At 48.7% G+C, this 16,493-nt stretch overlaps 1 protein-coding gene across 12 annotated transcripts in view; it reads left to right on the top strand.

Moving 5' to 3' along the window:
- Nucleotides 1-16,493, top strand: part of abi1a (abl-interactor 1a) — a 38,239-nt gene that overhangs the window by 4,195 nt on the left and 17,551 nt on the right. For all 12 annotated transcript variants that reach the window (XM_076971007.1, XM_076971008.1, XM_076971012.1 and 9 more), the window contains exons 2-3: nucleotides 4,623-4,790; nucleotides 14,249-14,425. In XM_076971007.1, coding sequence (XP_076827122.1) covers nucleotides 4,623-4,790; nucleotides 14,249-14,425 — 345 coding nt within the window. The remainder of the gene's footprint in view (nucleotides 1-4,622; nucleotides 4,791-14,248; nucleotides 14,426-16,493) is intronic.

Raw genomic sequence — 16,493 nt, 5'->3', positions numbered from 1 at the left:
TAAATGGTGGCTGTGCTGGTACGGTCTAGCTCTCAGTGAGGGTCTGTTGGTGTTGGGTGCGGGAGAAGCTGTGTGGGAATAGCACCCTTCACCTCTCTTGCGCTCTCTCTCTCTCTCTCTCTCTCTCTCTCTCTCTCTCTCTCTCTCTCTCTCTCTCTCTCTCTCTCTCTCTCTCTCTCAGACCACTAAGCACAGTTTTGCTTAGCGCTCTCTCTCCACAGCATGCGTGTTTCAACATGTCGTTTCTACATGCACAGCCTGTGGGGCTGCGTCTCACTGGCACTTTGTTTGCCGAGAACCTTCAAGGTGACAGTCGATGTTTCTCTCCCAGATGGTGCAGCTCTCATCTCACTGTCCAGGATACTGGCCTGGACCCAGTTCTGTCTCTGTCGGAGAGTGGTAAACTCCGCAGGGCAGAATGACCCCTGGCTGACCTCTGCCATGTGTCTAGCTGCCCTCAACAGTAGGAAATCTCACATTTCACATTCTGTCGAGGAGGGATCCTTGCCACAGGATGGTCCACAATGGAAGTGTGGTATGTCTGGTCTTATAGTTGCCGAAACCTACCTGAGAGAGTTCTCCAGAAAACGATTGTATTGTTTGTACATCACCACCTGACACACATGCCCTGCTGGGTGGGTCCAGGCTCAGGATGCTTCTTTCCTGTCATTAGCCACATTAATCTCGCCTCTCAAAGTGGCTGTCTGAGATCCGACAATCGCCAAAAGCCAATAATTACAGCCAACTTCCTCTGCCCAGACATTTCATCTGCTTTCCCTGCACACAGAGGCCATGTGTTCCAGGATGAGATCAAGGCGAGTGCTGATTCATAGCTTAAACTTCCCCATCACTGCCCAGAATGGCCCTGAACACGCCAGCGTGTGACTCGATCATGTGTCACCCCTTCCTTCTGTTGAAGCTGAGCACCAGGCCCGTGTCCTCCAGACTCTAGTGACACTAACTTGAAAACATTCCAAGCGTTTCCTGCTCCTTGATTTTTCTGGAGAGCGTGTTTCTCCTCCTCCCCCGGGGTATGTGTAAGTGTGAGTCCTGGTTGGCTGTCTGCACTAGAGAAAGGCCACGTGTGTCCACGGAGCAGGGCTGCTCACACTTGTTTCCGGCAATCCGTTCGGCTTCAATGCTGCTCTCTGCCCAGAGAGATGGTTCCTCTTTGTGGTTTTCATCTGTTTGACACTCCTGGGGGTCTGGCACAGTGTAGAGCACCGCCGTAGCAGCAGCACACATGAGGCTGTTTCTTGGAACAGGAAGGGTGCTGGAGAGCCAACACTGTGTGGTGTTATGGTCTTTCACGTGCTGCCTCCCCCTGACGTCTGTGTATCCAGTTACAGGGAGGAGACGCTGGGGGGGGGGGGGGGTGCGCTCCGCTCCCACTGACCTCCTCACCCTCTCTGGGAAGGAAACCTGCACCTTCCTTCCTGTCCACACGGAGCACCCTGGACCTGCCAAACCCTCCCCAACCCGCTCCTTTCGCAGAGTACTTCACCGCTGGCCCGCGCTGATCTAAAGCGTGTATCCCAGCACGTTGGCATGGCAGCAGCAGCGTAATGGTACCGCACAGTTACTACGTGTTCTGTTCGTTATTTACGCCGTCAGCATTTTTGGTTGAAATGATGGTTGAGATTCAGCGGAGGAGTAATAAACGTACCTTTCCCCTCGTCTGCAGGTTTATTGAGTGTGAGGGCTGCTGTTGGACGGCCACGTTTAACCCTCTCTGCTCTCCAACTTCTCCTACTTGCTCGTTCTAGTCATGGCAGCTGGACCTGCCACTTCAGTGTGGAATGTGCAGTCCGTGTCGGCCAAAATGTTTTCATAGTCATATCTTAAACATCAGATGTTTTGTATCCCCCCCCCCCCCCCCCCCCCCCCCCCCCCACCACATGTATGTAGCAGCACAAAATGTCACATTCGGGTTAGGAAAACAAGATTTTTACAATGCCTGCAGTTCAGGCATTTGGCATTGTTTTAAGGCAGATTACAGCCAGGTGTTGATAACTGCCCGTGGAGGAGGAGATAAAACAGACGCTTGGCTGACGAGTCGTTGTGACCCCGCCCCAACTTCCTGTCTTCCTGCTTCAGGGTTATGTGCCTTGGACTCGGTCAGTGTGGGGGGGGAGAAGATTTACAGGCAGGGAAGGATTCCTGACGACGTCTGGGAACCACACACTGCTTCCTTTCTTTCATCCCATTCTCTTTCTCTCACTTCCTTCTTGGGAACAAGCACCTAAAATCGATCTGAAACTTTCCTCACTTATCTTGACGTCTTAAACCAAACGTCAATTAGGGGCGTAAGTAAAGGAGCTTTGCTATGAGGCAGTCCTCTGTGTGGCTATAAAAGATTTGGCTTCCTGAGGAACCCTGCTTTACCGACGTGGTTTGCATGGTGCTGCGCTTTTGTCTCCTGCTGTGGTAGATAACAGAGAGAACAGATGTGTCTGTTGGGTGCCCATAACTTGAGACACACCAGGTATTGCAGCACCATAAGAAGTGATCACAGCAAACGCAGGCAGCGTGTTCTCTGACGAGTCACTCTAGGCTCAGAAAAAGTCCCCCGGCTCATGTGAAATCTGCATTTCTTAAACATATCATGTCCTGGCCTTCACACTGATCAATACTGCTGACACTGATACTGATCAATAACATTGACACTCCCCCATCACCACCACCACTTGCTGATCTTTGCACGGTCCATTCGGACTACCGTGCAGGACGGGCCGAGCTCCGGCGCTAGCAGAGAGGAGGCTGCCTGGTCCTATTGAGCGGCTGTTCTCGGAGGAGCAGATTAGGAAGCACTCTGTCTCCCCTCTGAGGAGGCTAGGCTGGCTAATGCAGCCTGGTTAGGAGACAATGGGATTTTACAGAGAGCTCAGAGTAGTAATTCGGTTAGAGGGGTGGCTACACAATGAGGTTACAACACTGTGAAGTTACTGCATGCTGGTGCAGTGGGGCCTGCTCTCAGTAACCAATGAGAAACACCATCCTTTTTTATCTTTGTTGTAAGAGAGTGGATTTGGATTTTATGGTGAGTGGAAGTTTAAGATTATTGTAAAATATAATTTATTATACAAGTTTAATCACTGTCTCCATATTCAGTGGCGTGTGTCTGTGTGCGCGTGCGAGGGGGTGTCGGAATATAAATAAATAAATGTTATGAACAGATGGCTTTTGCTTTATTGTTGCCCTCTAGAGGGATCTTTCCTGGGACCCTACAATGCATCTGTTAGATTTATTTGTTCAGAAATGTAAGAACTCGATGCACTCTGTCATTGTGTCCTCGTATAACCTCTATCTGTTGAATCCGGTAGTGGTTGTGAGGGAGTAGGGAGGTGAAATTGAAACTTTGAGGTATGTTGTCATTCTTAAGTCTTAAAATGTTTAGTGTCAAGGATTCATTCCTCACCTGGGCCACTGGGGGCAGTCTCAGTGAGGCCTCTCTGTCCATACACTTCCTGCTGAACTGTGCGGCCCCTGCAACAACCACCCGCTAGTGAGGTAAAGGTGCATTCTGCACATCAAAAGTAAACAGCCCCCCAAACAAATATCCCCATGCATGCAAAACCATCGTCCGTCCTGCTTAGAGTACAGTTTCTTTTTGAAGTTGAGACCCGTCTCACCTGAAGCAGTTCAGTGAGCGTTTTGAGTCTGCATCTGCCCATGGGTTTCTCACGAGTCCACCTGAGAAGGAGCTCCAATGCTAACAGCCTTGCTTCTGTGTCAAGGAGTGGTTGACCACAGATATATTGAGGCTTACCACACGTTCTCTCGGAGGAACCGAAACCATCTCGCAGCTGAAGAGCTCCTTCTACAGTGCAACGAAGTGAATTGTGTAGCATTTGGTCTTAGGTGGTTTTCAAAGTGTGTTTGAGTGAGAATTTCATGAGATCTCAAATGTGTCATTGTCCATTAGTCATTGTCCATTAGTCATTGTCCATTAGTCATTGTCATGGTTGTATTGTCAGTTCTCAAATTAGTTTGTGTGCTTGCTTGAGTTATTTCTGACTTTGATTTGCAGTATTGTTTGTACTATATTGGTTTCTGACTGTCAGGACAAGCACACAGTCAAGTATTCAAGTATGCAAATCGGTTTATACTTTTAATTTAATTTTAAATGGATATCTGCTTGCATTTAATTGATATCTGCTGTCAAAGAAATGACACACTCGATGATCTAGGGAACATCAGACACTGAAAAGTATAACATTGGCCTTCTATTAACATGATCTAAGTCTTTTTTACTTTTGTTTAATGAGGGAACAAAAAAGGTTTCTGTGATCTATTATTCCATTACGCATCCACAAGTTTTTGCCATGGTGTTTCAGTATTGACATTCTTAGGCAGGTTTCGTATTAAATGAATCATTCTGATATCGTAACATCAGTGGTCACTGTGGTGCCTGAGTGTGCCCTTGTGGTCAGTGTGAGGATGGGGGGGCCTCCTCCTCCGTGTGGGGGGCCTCCTCCTCCTCCTCTCTCAGGTCCTCTGCGGGCTGCTCTGCGTCTAACTGCGCAGTCTTGTTTTGTTTGCTCGTGTGGTTGAGCTAGGTGCATATAACTGATGCTACACGTGTGTGGAATACAGCAGCTGTCCTTGCTTTTGGCTTTCAGGCACAGGATAAGAGGAAAGCACTGGAGGAGACCAAGGCGTACACCACCCAGTCTCTGGCCAGCGTGGCCTACCAGATCAACGCCTTAGCCAACAATGTGCTACAGCTGCTGGACATCCAGGCATCCCAGCTGCGCAGGATGGAGTCTTCAATCAACCACATATCACAGGTCAGCCTCACACACACCCAGGGTTACCTCATTTGTTCTCTCTCTCTCTCTCTCTCTCTCATGCATGGCCACATTCTCTCTCTTGGTTGGTGTCCTGTCTGTCTCTTTCATATGCTTGTTCGTTGTCTCTGTCTGTGTCTCTCTATTCCTCCACTTGTCTGTTTTATTGATTCTCACTTCCTCTGTCAGAATGTGAATGGGAGATGGAATGTCTTGTGTCTCTGCTGTCCTGTTTGGGTGACACTGGCATTCCTGACCCCACTGTTATTTAAACCCCCTTGAGGGCTCTTGGGGAAACACCTAGCGCCTGGTTCAGGATATTTTGGATTCTACTAGTTTTGATTCTCAGGTTCAGAGGTTCAGTGAAGACTGACAGAGCTGCCTAAGACCCCCATCATCATTTAATCACCAAACTGGGGCCTCCACAAGCTTAATAAAACAGCAACCATCTAACCATCTTTATATGGCATCTCTTTCTCGGTCTCGCGCTCTCTCTCTCGCCTGTATGGAGACAGGACTCAATTAACTCAATTAACTCAAACTAATTAACTCTCAAAACTATCTGCTTAGGCTGTTACTCATGGAAGTTGTGTAAAAAAAAAGTTATCTTTAGATTTCTGAGTACAGGGAATCCAAGAAATTATGTATATTTAGGAAACTATATTAAAAATACCCAGTAAACAAAAATATGGAATACCATGTATGTTATTTGATGTCAGAATTCAGAAATGACATTTTTATGTCTTGACCCCTTCTAAGTCATTTATTGTTATTTTCCCCTGTATTGGCCAAACATCAGTGTATTTCCTAAACTAGAGTAAGCATGGCATTTGGGTCCCTGTTTCCACGGTGATGGCATAGAACACTCCAGTCATTGGCAGAGGATCTGAGACTGAGAGCTCGGCAGCCAATCACGAGGTGCCGATGTTCATTCATTAACATATGAAGGGTTTGCTGGACTACAAGACCAAGTGTTGAGCATGAAGTAGGAAACAAGCAGCAAGTCCCTGTGTGTGCGTGTGAACGTGCTCGAGTGTGTTTGAGGAAGGGAGTCACAGTTCTCTTTGTGAATGAATGTATAACACAGACTTATTTACAAGGTCTATACAAAGGGGTTTTTTTATGTGTTTAGTGCGCTGTCTGTCATGTGTGCGCACATGTACACACGCACACACATACACACAGTCTGTGTTCATGGTATCCATAGTGATCACAGCTAAAGATAGCTATGGGAAAAACAGACCCCCACATGACTGTGGTGGGTGAAGCAGAGCCAGACGAGCTCAGAACCTTCCAGTGGGGGGAACCTTCACCGTGTGTCATCCTGCTTCTGTCCAGTCCTCACACATACTCACTACAGTATGATGAAGAGAAATGAGCACACCTCTAACTGTGCCCAGTCCTCACACACACTCACTACAGTATGATGAAGAGAATTGAGCACACCTCTAACTGTGCCCAGTCCTCACACACACTCACTACAGTATGAAGAAGAGAAATGAGCACACCTCTAACTGTGCCCAGTCCTCACACACACTCACACTACAGTATGATGAAGAGAAATGAGCACACCTCTAACTGTGCCCAGTCCTCACACACACTCACACTACAGTATGAAGAAGAGAAATGAGCACACCTCTAACTGTGCCCAGTCCTCACACACACTCACACTACAGTATGAAGAAGAGAAATGAGCACACCTCTAACTGTGCCCAGTCCTCACACACACTCACACTACAGTATGATGAAGAGAAATGAGCACACCTCTAACTGTGCCCAGTCCTCACACACACTCTCACTACAGTATGATGTCTGTCTGCACTCTGTTCTCGTCATCATGCGTTGAATATTTAGGCTTTGTCTGTCCTCCTACAGACCATTAGGTCCTGTGTCCACGGCCCTGCAGAGACACTGGTGGACTCGCTGCAGGCCTCATCCATGTGTTGGGGCTGGGACTGTGTGTGTGTGTGTGTGTGTGTGTGTGTGTGTGTGTGTAGAAGCTGACTGATGAGACTGAACAGACATGGCTTTGTCTCACCAGCTGGTCACAGTAAAAAGAGGGAAAGTTTCTTCTTTTTCTGGTTTTACTTTCTGATTGTGTGTTTATGATTATATTACTTTGCATCTGTGTGTGTGTGTGAGTGAGAAGACCAGCAGGCTTCTGATAATACGTATCCATTCTTGTTTCAGAGAAAGCAAGGTAATTATATTGAACATTTTTGTGAAAACTTCTCTCCGTGAGAACGGCTCCCCACACCACACGTGGCCCTCATGTCTCTGTGCGTCCCAGGCTGTGGACAGCCACCTGGCTTGGAGACCATCTCTCCCTCCTGCAGCTTTAGTGGGCAGCCTGGTCCTCCTCTAATGGACCGCTGAGGCCCTATTCATAAAGGGGCATTTCAGCCAGATGTGCTGATGTGTTTTGTAAATAAGGCGAGCTGCACTAACAGGACTTTGGCTCGGTCATCTTGGAGTTGGCTCCGCATGCGTCTAACAAGTCCACAGCACTTCTCATGGCTGTGTCTGTCTACCACGGTCCTGTCCTCTGAGGTTCTGTTCAGCAGGAACAGGATGCAGATTACAGGATTCCCTCCCTAGGGAGAGGTGTGGAGTCTTAACTGCGCAGAGTTGATTGCTTATGATCATGTCAGAAAGCACATCTCTCTGTTTCACTCTGCGTCACTCAAAGTGTAATGTTTTATCTCTCCTCCCCTCTGAATACACACACACACACACACACACACACACACACACACCCTCTTGGTGTGCTGTGGGAAGATGAGTTTCTCCCAAACAGGAAGCATTTCTCTGGAGCGCAAGAGGCCTAACCTGCCCCTCCTTCTGTTTCCTGCTGATGGCGAACTCTGTAATCTGGCCATGCTGTAGCTCTGAGACAGGCACAAGGGACGGTACGGTGGGCGGTGCTGGTGACGTGGGCGGTGTCCTCCACCCACATTACCGCTCTCTCTGTGAGTGAGGAAGCTTTGCTGAAGCGCTCTCCCTCAAGGCCCCTGCTACTGATTCCACACATCCTCCCCACTCTCTTCTGCCTCAAGGCTTTAGCGGGGGGGATGAGAGACGGAGAGTGAGCGCACGCCAAGACGGTGAAAGATGGAGAGAGAGAAAGACATAAAAGCATTTTCCCTGAAGCAGAGCAGGTCCCTATGCCAGCGATGGCGTCTCCTCAGAAGCTGCGTTTGAGAAGGAAGCCTGCCTCTCAACTGCCAAGCAGCTGGACTACGGTTTAGCTCTGCTCCTCTGTGTACTCCCTTTACCTTCTCCTGGACGCCCAATTGTAAGCCGCTCAGATTAAAGGTAAAATGAAAAGGTCCTACGGATGCGGCCCTTCTCTCTCGTCTGGAGGGAGCATGTCTTGCTCCAGGAGCTAATGGGATCCCCTGGTCCCCGTGGGAGCACAGATCACATCGTCTTCCTGCTCATGTGTCTCTCCAGTGTAGATTGATGTTTATTGAGAGAACAGAAAAGGGAGAGAGTGATTACACTTTAGATTTCTGCTGGTTTTTTATGTAAACATCCATCCCAATCTATATTAATGAGCTCACGCAGTCACTGGGGAATGTGTGTAGTGTCGATGGTCTTAGCCGATCACAGTTGGTGTCTGAGGCGATGTGCGGTGATGTCTGGCTGTGTTAGATGTAGATGCTCCTGTCTGAGTGGCGAGCCCTGTCAGGGGTGGAATGTTTTCAAGGTCTCTCTCTCTCTGTCTCTCTCTCTCTCTCTCTCTCTCTCTCTGTCTGTCTCTCTGTCTGTCTCTCTCTCTCTCCCCCCACCTGTCTAATTTCTGTCAGTACAGCCTAAACACATTCGCTCTCTGTGCAGTTTCTTTTGTTCCAGTACCTTGTTTGTGAATTTTAATGGGATATATTCTTATCCTGAGCTTAAAGGCTGACCACAGTCACCAGCTCTGGGTTCATTTTTCAGGGGCCCATCACTGGTAACTTGGTGGGACTTAAACTACCAATCATCTGATTATTAGTGCAGTATCTTAACTTAGCTGGCCTGCCTTTGCTGTCCTGCTGGACATGGGGTCAAAGGGCAAGGCTGGGAGGTGGTTAAAAAGAGCCTGTGCTCACACCCATGGCCATCTTCACTTTGAAATGCTTCAAAAGGGGAGGTGCATGTTGTTGTAGTTTGAATAACGCACAAAAATTTTACCTGGCTGAAATGCCCCCAGTTCTGAATCATCCCTCCCATCTATGAGGTTTCTCTTTATATGCATACCGAGTCCTTTTCTTCCAGCCAGTCAGATAACTGCAGAGATGTAGCGAGACATGTTTTATTTGGTGTGGCAGTTCAGTACTCTAACTCTATAAAGATGAAGCGTAAAGGTTGTGCGCACCTGTTTGATTCAGTCATGGTAAGCAGTAATGTTTTGGATGCCTGACTGCAGCCTGGACTGTGATGTAGCTTTGAGTGGTACAGCTGGTGTGGCTTGTCCATTGTGTGGGTGTGTTTGGCCTGACTGCTGTTTTTGTTCACATTGTACTCCATAAATGAAGAGTGTTAATCAGCTTTTTGTGCTGGTGTGAAAGGCGTCAGCGGTGGTTCAGAAACGCTGGGGGTGTTGGGTTTGAGCGGGACTTTTTTGCACCATTTGAGAAAGAGGCTTGAACTCTCCCAGCAGCCCTAGAACCTTCTGGGCGTGGTTTGACTTTTCAGAAATAATCTTGTAATCATGTGTGGGTTTCTGCTCTATGATTTTAAATACTGCTTCGTTGGTCAACAGCCTAACCGTGTGTGTGTGTGTGTGTGTGTGTGTGTGTGTGTGTGTGTGAGAACATGTTTTGCTCATGTGGTTGGGTCCTGCTGCACTTCTACACAATTTTCAGTCTCCTGTGTGTGTGTGTGTGTGTGTGTGTGTGTGTGTGTGTGTGTGTGTGTGTGTGTGTGTGTGTGTGTGTGTGTGTGTGTGTGTGTGTGTGCGCATCACTGGTGTTTGGGTGGGTGCTGCCCCCACAGCACTGTGCTAAACTGCTGAGACTCTCTTCCTGCTGGAGGCCAAAGTGAAAGTGGCTGTCGAATCCTGTCCAATTCTCTCTGAAGATACATTCATTGTATGTGGTCTGCCAGCTCTCGCTCTCTTGCGCTTTTTCTCTTCTCCCCCTCCATCCACCTTTCTCCATCTTTTTCTCTGTATACCCTCTCTTCTCCTTCCTCTCTTCCTCCTATCTCTTCTTCCTCTTTCCTGCAGTACGCCAACCTCTCGGGCTGAGACTCTGCTTGAAGTCGACACCAGAGTTTCCGTCCAGCCTTTCTCATGTGCAGAGCTGTGGGAGATTTATGCAGTGTTCTGATGGCATGCACAGATGCCCACGGGCAGTAAATCAGTAGTTGGGAGGGACCGGGTCCCCTCCGGGTCGCTCGGGGACACACCTTCACCCCTTCACCTCCCAGGGTCCCGTGATTCCTTCACTCACTGGACCAACCTTGAGTGAACACAGTCGGAAAACATTTCAGCACAGCAGCAGTAGTGATTACACCTCCTCTTTTTGTTATTGGTCTAGTTTTGATTGTGACATATTGGTCATACATGCTTTAAGTAACGTGCTTTCCTTTATGAAGCCCCTCCTCCCAGAGCTTTGTGACTCTTGTTATATGGGGTGTTTGATGAACTGCTGTAATGTATGGAGTGTCCAGCACCACAGAGCTGGGGTGGACTTCTAAATCAGTCTGAGGTCCAGAGCTAGGCGCTGGAACGCTCCCTGCCTGACTTCCTGTCAGTAAATCAAAATCCCAGCGGACTGTGACTTTAAATCTTATCTTGGACCCTTTCTGAACCACCCAGTTCCAGGGATGCACAGTACTGCTAAAGAGCCGTGTGGTTCCTGCAGCTCTCTGATTCAGCCCGGTTATGTTATTGACCCGACTTCGTTAAGTCCGTTCAGCGTCTTGGTGTGGTGACTGAGCTGAAGTTCCTCTCCAGGTTTCAGTGTTGCTGTCTCTCGGTGGCTTGTGTTTTTCCCCTGGTGCCTTTTGGCTTTATCAACAATAAATAGTGTGGACACACCCATTGATGCTCATTCTGTTCTTATTTGCATGATCTTTCTGAAGCACTGGTCCAAAGATATCTGCACTGAAGATATGTCGAGGCAAAATACTTTTATTATTTTTTTTGTTTGAGGAAATTTGACACAGTAAGAGTGAGTCAGGATCGCTCCTGCCCTCAAGTTCAGACCCTGTTCTTCCAGAAATAGCTGCAGACTCCAGATGTACTGGGCTTGTACTGGTCAGGGGAAAGGCTGGTGGCAGGCCAGGCAGTGACCACACTTCTCCAACCCTGGAACTGTTCACCCAGACAGGGAGAACAGGAGAAACGTGAGTCAGACTGGCCTCAGTCTCCAGAGATGTCCACTCTGTGATGTGTTGGTGGGTGTGTGTGTGTGTGTGTGTGTGTGTGTGTGTGTGTGTGTGTGTGTGTGGTTAGGAGAGAGAATTTGGGTTGGGGGGACAGCCTGAATGAGTCAGACCGTACTTAGAGGTGCGTAGTATCGTGCGAAGTCTAGTTTTGTCAGCTGCCTTGTGGCCGATGTCAAACGAATTAATTCCAGCCATCATCAGCCAGCTCCTGCATTACAGAGCATGTGTGTGTGTGTGTGTGTGTGTGTGTGTGTGTGTGTGTGTGTGTGTGTGTGTGTGTGTGTGCGCGTACACAGCGTTTGTGGTCGTGCTGGTGGAGGGTGTGTGTGTGTGGGTTTTTTTCTGTTTCTTTTTTGTTAAACACAGGAAGGAGATGAAATCAACCTCTGTGGCCTCTCACTTCCGCCTGTGTGCCAGCTACTCATCTGTTTGTGCACCTCTGTTTACCCTGATAAAGAAAACTCCTGCCCCTACTAGAACATTCCCCCCTCACCATGCCATCTGTCCCGCGCCCTTTTACCCCACCCCGCCCCATCACAAATGCCTCGCCTTCGCTCCAACACTCTCTCAGTGTTCGCCACATTTCCGTGAGCTGTACCCACCCATGAACGAGGCGCTGACGGTGCGGAGGTTCAGCTTGTGTAATGGGAGGATTTGAGCTGCCCGGCTGGCCCTGAGCCAAGGCCCAGTCCCCGGGGAGTGTGTGTGAAGCCCCGGCGTTCACCCAGACACCTGGCTTCATCACACTGGCTCTGCGCCATTTCGCCCGTGAGCAGTTGGTGCGCTCTGTTGGACGGGAACGCGGCTCGGCCGTCCTAATTGTTCTCTTTCCTGCTGGATGGAAGTACATGTGTTTAACATGACCCCCTCCTGGTCTAGCCAGCTCCTGTAGCAGCTCCTGTAGCACTCGCCCATGGGGCTTTCGCTTCAACACTGTAGTGTTTCTCCAGCCCACCGCCTCTGTTTTAAACTAGTAGGTGTCCATCATATGAAACTCTTCTTTCATCTGAACGGCAAATGTGTTGCGGAAGGGTCTCCGCAGCGCCCCCTAGCTGCAGTCTCTAATATGCTTTAGTCTACCTGCTTTGGCTTTGCTGACGGTGAGATGTTGGTGTAAATTCACTAATTCAATATTTCAGTCTTAAATGCGGATCAGATTTCATCTTGCCGAGTGTTTGCTTTTGAAAACAGGAAACTTGGGGTAGTGTCAGAAATGTTCAGATGTTTATGCTGTAATTATGTTTGTTGGGATTCCAGAGGGACTGACTACAACACACACTTACTCCACATCTCAGAGGAATGAATGGAATCCTGTCTTGGCTGTGGCATGTGTAGAAACTGCTCCGTTTTCATTGGAGGAGGAAGAGGCGGAGGCCTGGCTGACCACGCCCTCTGCTGCCTGCTGCCATGGCAACAGGCAGCCAGGCCACATGCACTAGAGGTGCAGCTCACTGGTCAGAGGTGGCAGGGGGCTGAAGGTGAAGCTTGCGTCCAGCGGTTGGGTGGATGTAGGTGGAGCTCGCCCAGCCTTACAGAAGTGCTGCTACACAGAGCAGTCAGCGGTCATCTACAATGACCAATACACTTCAGCATAAAGTCACTGTGCAATACAGATTACACTTTGCTGAGCAGTGTTTTTTCTTTTGTATTACAAAAGTCTGTATTACAGTACACAGCAATGTAAAATATGTATACTGGAGGTAGGCAGTGATTTTAAAACTGTAGGGAGAAAGTTATAACTGTTTCCAGTTTCTGTTATAGTAGTGAGCTGTTAATCGACTGGCTGTCCAAGCGTTGCACCAGGGTAGGACGCCATCGGCTTGTGCTGTCGACGTAAATGTGGAGTGTCTGATGCGTTGTGAAAGGCTTCTCTCTCTTCAGAGGAACCCTAAGTGCACCCTTATTGTTCCAAGAAACCTTTTTTCAAATGCTGCGTGATTTCCTTTGTGGAGCCAGATGGCTGTCGGTGTCGTCGAGGCCGTGGCTGGCGAGCTGCTGTTTGAAGGCGCTCGTCTGGAGAGATTGTGGCGGGCGGGGCTGTGAGCAAAACACCTGCCACTTTCACTTCCTGCTCGTTCACTGCAGCACCCAGAGGGAGCCCAGCTGGGGGGTGTGTGACCCCAGACACCACCCCTGTGCCCTGAGGTGTGTGACCCCAGACACCACCCCTGTGCCCTGAGGTGTGTGACCCCAGACACCACCCCTGTGCCCTGAGGTGTGTGACCCCAGACACCACCCCTGTGCCCTGAGGTGTGTGACCCCAGACACCACCCCTGTGCCCTGAGGTGTGTGACCCCAGACACCACCCCTGTGCCCTGAGGTGTGTGACCCCAGACACCACCCCTGCGCCCTGAGGTGTGTGACCCCAGACACCACCCCTGTTCTAGGAATACCTCTCTTTGGGGTTCGCACTGGTACAATCGCAGCTGGCATAGAAACATGGATTCAGAGAGAGAGAGAGAGAGAGAGAGAGAGTGTGTGTGTGTGTGTGTGTGTGTGTGTGTGTGTGTGTGTGTGTGTGTGTGTGTGTGTGTGTGTGTGTGTGTGTGTGTGTGTGTGTGTGTGTGTGTGTGTGTGTGTGTGAGTGATTTCATGCCAGTTTAGTTTGCTCAAGTGGCAAAATCTTGGCTCGGGAGCTACTCAGAAGATGCAATGGAGTGTTGATACAGGTTTAATGGGTCTAACTGGTTTCATTCTCAGCAGTATGTTGTATTATTAAACAAAATACATTTATAAAATATTGTAAAGTAGATGTAATGGACTGTGTTCTAGTGTGACCCCCGTGCTGTGGGCCTCTCCTGGTGTTCTCAGGGACCCATGCTGCTGTTAATAATATGGTGTAATTGATTTTGTTGGTGTGTTCATCTATTACATAAAGGGATTTAAGAGACTGACGATGAGAACAGCAGTTTCTTAATTCAGCTTAATTAGTGTGACTGCTCCCATAAGTCAAGCTCGTAATTGTATTGCAGGCCTCTTGATGCGGCCCAGCTGTCATACATTTTGCTGTGTGTGTGTGTGTGTGTGTGTGTGTGTGTGTTACATCCTCCCTCAATTTCATACATGTTTGTTTTTAACAGACAGTGGACATTCACAAAGAGAAAGTTGCCAGACGAGAGATCGGCATACTCACCACGAACAAGAACACATCGAGGACCCATAAGATTATCGCCCCAGCCAACGTGGAAAGGCCTGTGAGGTACATCAGAAAACCCATCGACTACAACGTGCTGGATGACGTGGGCCACGGGGTTAAGGTACACCGCCCTCTTCTGGTGACTGCGTGCGTGTTCGTGAGTGTGTGCAGATGTGGGAGGTGTGTGTGTGGGGGGGGGGTATTAGTTATTCATGGTGCTTCATTAGGTGAGACTGCTCTAGAGAGTGCTGGGGAGTTTTTGGATAGGCTGCGCACTATTTTTACAGCACCACTCCCTGACCCAGTAGGGGCATAAGAGCCAATTAGTTTGAGGCTTTTAAGAAACACTTTGCACTATGAATCACTCTCAGCTGTCTGTCGGTTTGGGAGAAGCTGCCCTGGTTAACACTCCTCCTATCTGGGCTTTAACCACAGATTCAAACATCCCGTTTTGTATTTTTGGCTTTTTTCCTCTCCTACTCATGCACTCTCTGGGGAGATTGACATTTAGTTGTGTCCACCCCCACCCACACATTCAGTGGCACAACAGTAGCTGAACTACCCCTTCACTGCCGAGAGAGGAGAGAGCCAGTGGTCATGAACCCGGACTTCGTCAGCACCGCCGGTCTGGCTGTTCCTGTGTACTGATAGCTGTTCCTGTGTACTGATAACAGCTCACCGACTCTGTTAGGTTGAGACGTGTCCTCATGACCCTGAAGGCCACTGCTAAGACGGCGGGACGGTCATCCCTTCTGACTCACTTTAGTAGCACATGAATCACAAATTGAGCTTGATTCATCTGCAGCCATTTTGTGCAACGTGGAGACTCTGGTGGCCCGTTATTGTCTTCAACTTGGCTGTTCAGCACCCCCCCACCCAGGATAGAGAGTTCCCCCCCAGGGGCCGTGAACAGCAGCTCTGTGAATTGTAGGCACTGCGCACAGATGTCCTGCACACTTCCCAGCTCTGGCTCTGATCCAGGCGTAGTGTGCCATGTTGAAACCGCACACACTCGCTGTTCAGCTCGGAACAGTCCTCTTGGGTATTTATTACCCATTTTACTTTACATATGTAAATGGAATCTGCAATGAGGTTTCATTTCCTCTATAAACGTATTTATTGTATGCATAAAAATAATTTGGAAACGAGCGACCAAGCATGTGAGGGTAAAGATGTGAGTCCTGTCGGAACGGCAGTTTTCATTTTTACCGGTCAGTCTGCGCTGTGGTACACCGCAGTGACCCCTCCGCCAATGCTAGAACGGCTCAACCTCGGTCTGGATTCTAGCTGTGCCCGTGGTTAATCTGAAGAGCCTGTTTGAGAGCCACCGGTGTCAATGAGAGCCAAGATGGTCCCTCAGGACGTCCACCCAGACGTGAAGCTCCCGCATGGCTCGTCCTGAGGCCTGTCTGCGTTATCCTGCCTGATGCTCCCCACTGGTGACCAGCTGAGTGTAGCGTGCTCCCTTTCACACAGAGCTGCCTGTACATGCAAGCGTGACACAAATACTCACAGTCTGACCAGTTATTATTAACATCCTCTCAGAGGTGTGAAGTCCCACGACTACATATAGAATAGAATAGAGCTCACTGCAGACGGACAGTGACGCAGGCAGCCCGTGGAGGTCGGTTGCAGGCTGTGGTGAGGAGGTGCTTCAAAATGGTGATTATGACTATGAGGTATCTTCACCACCATGGACTTCTACTGCTAAAAAAAAACCTTGTTAAAACTAGGGCTGAACGATTTTGGAAAATAATCTAATTGCAATTTTTTATCTATAAATTGCGATTGCGATTTAAAATCGTGATTTTTTTTCAGCAAACTCTGTTTCGGCATTTTTTATACAGCTAAGATACAGGGTTGGCAACTTTTCAAGATCGCTTGAAGTGAGACTTGAACCTGGAGTGGGAGGCGAACGTAATTTGTTGTTATCGGGGCAGTGTAAAATGGACAAAATGTATTATTATTATATAGCGATCGATCGATCGCCTGTGGTTTACGCCAGAGCGAACTAGTAACTTTTTAGTCTAAGACGCTCAATGCGTGAGAGTTGGCAGCCCTGTAGGTATAGCAACTTGGCTAAAATATGTGCGTGAGGGCATTTAGTAGCGCATATCCAGTGTTTAACAAAGCCATGAAGCCGGGCTTGTTTACCATATTAACGGACATCATGTCTTTCACTATGAACT

Source organism: Brachyhypopomus gauderio, chromosome 13 (assembly GCF_052324685.1).
Source record: "Brachyhypopomus gauderio isolate BG-103 chromosome 13, BGAUD_0.2, whole genome shotgun sequence".
In the NCBI taxonomy this organism is placed as follows: Eukaryota; Metazoa; Chordata; class Actinopteri; order Gymnotiformes; family Hypopomidae; genus Brachyhypopomus; species Brachyhypopomus gauderio.
The sequence above is the reverse complement of the archived record's forward strand: the minus strand, read 5'-3'. Positions and strand labels throughout refer to the sequence as shown.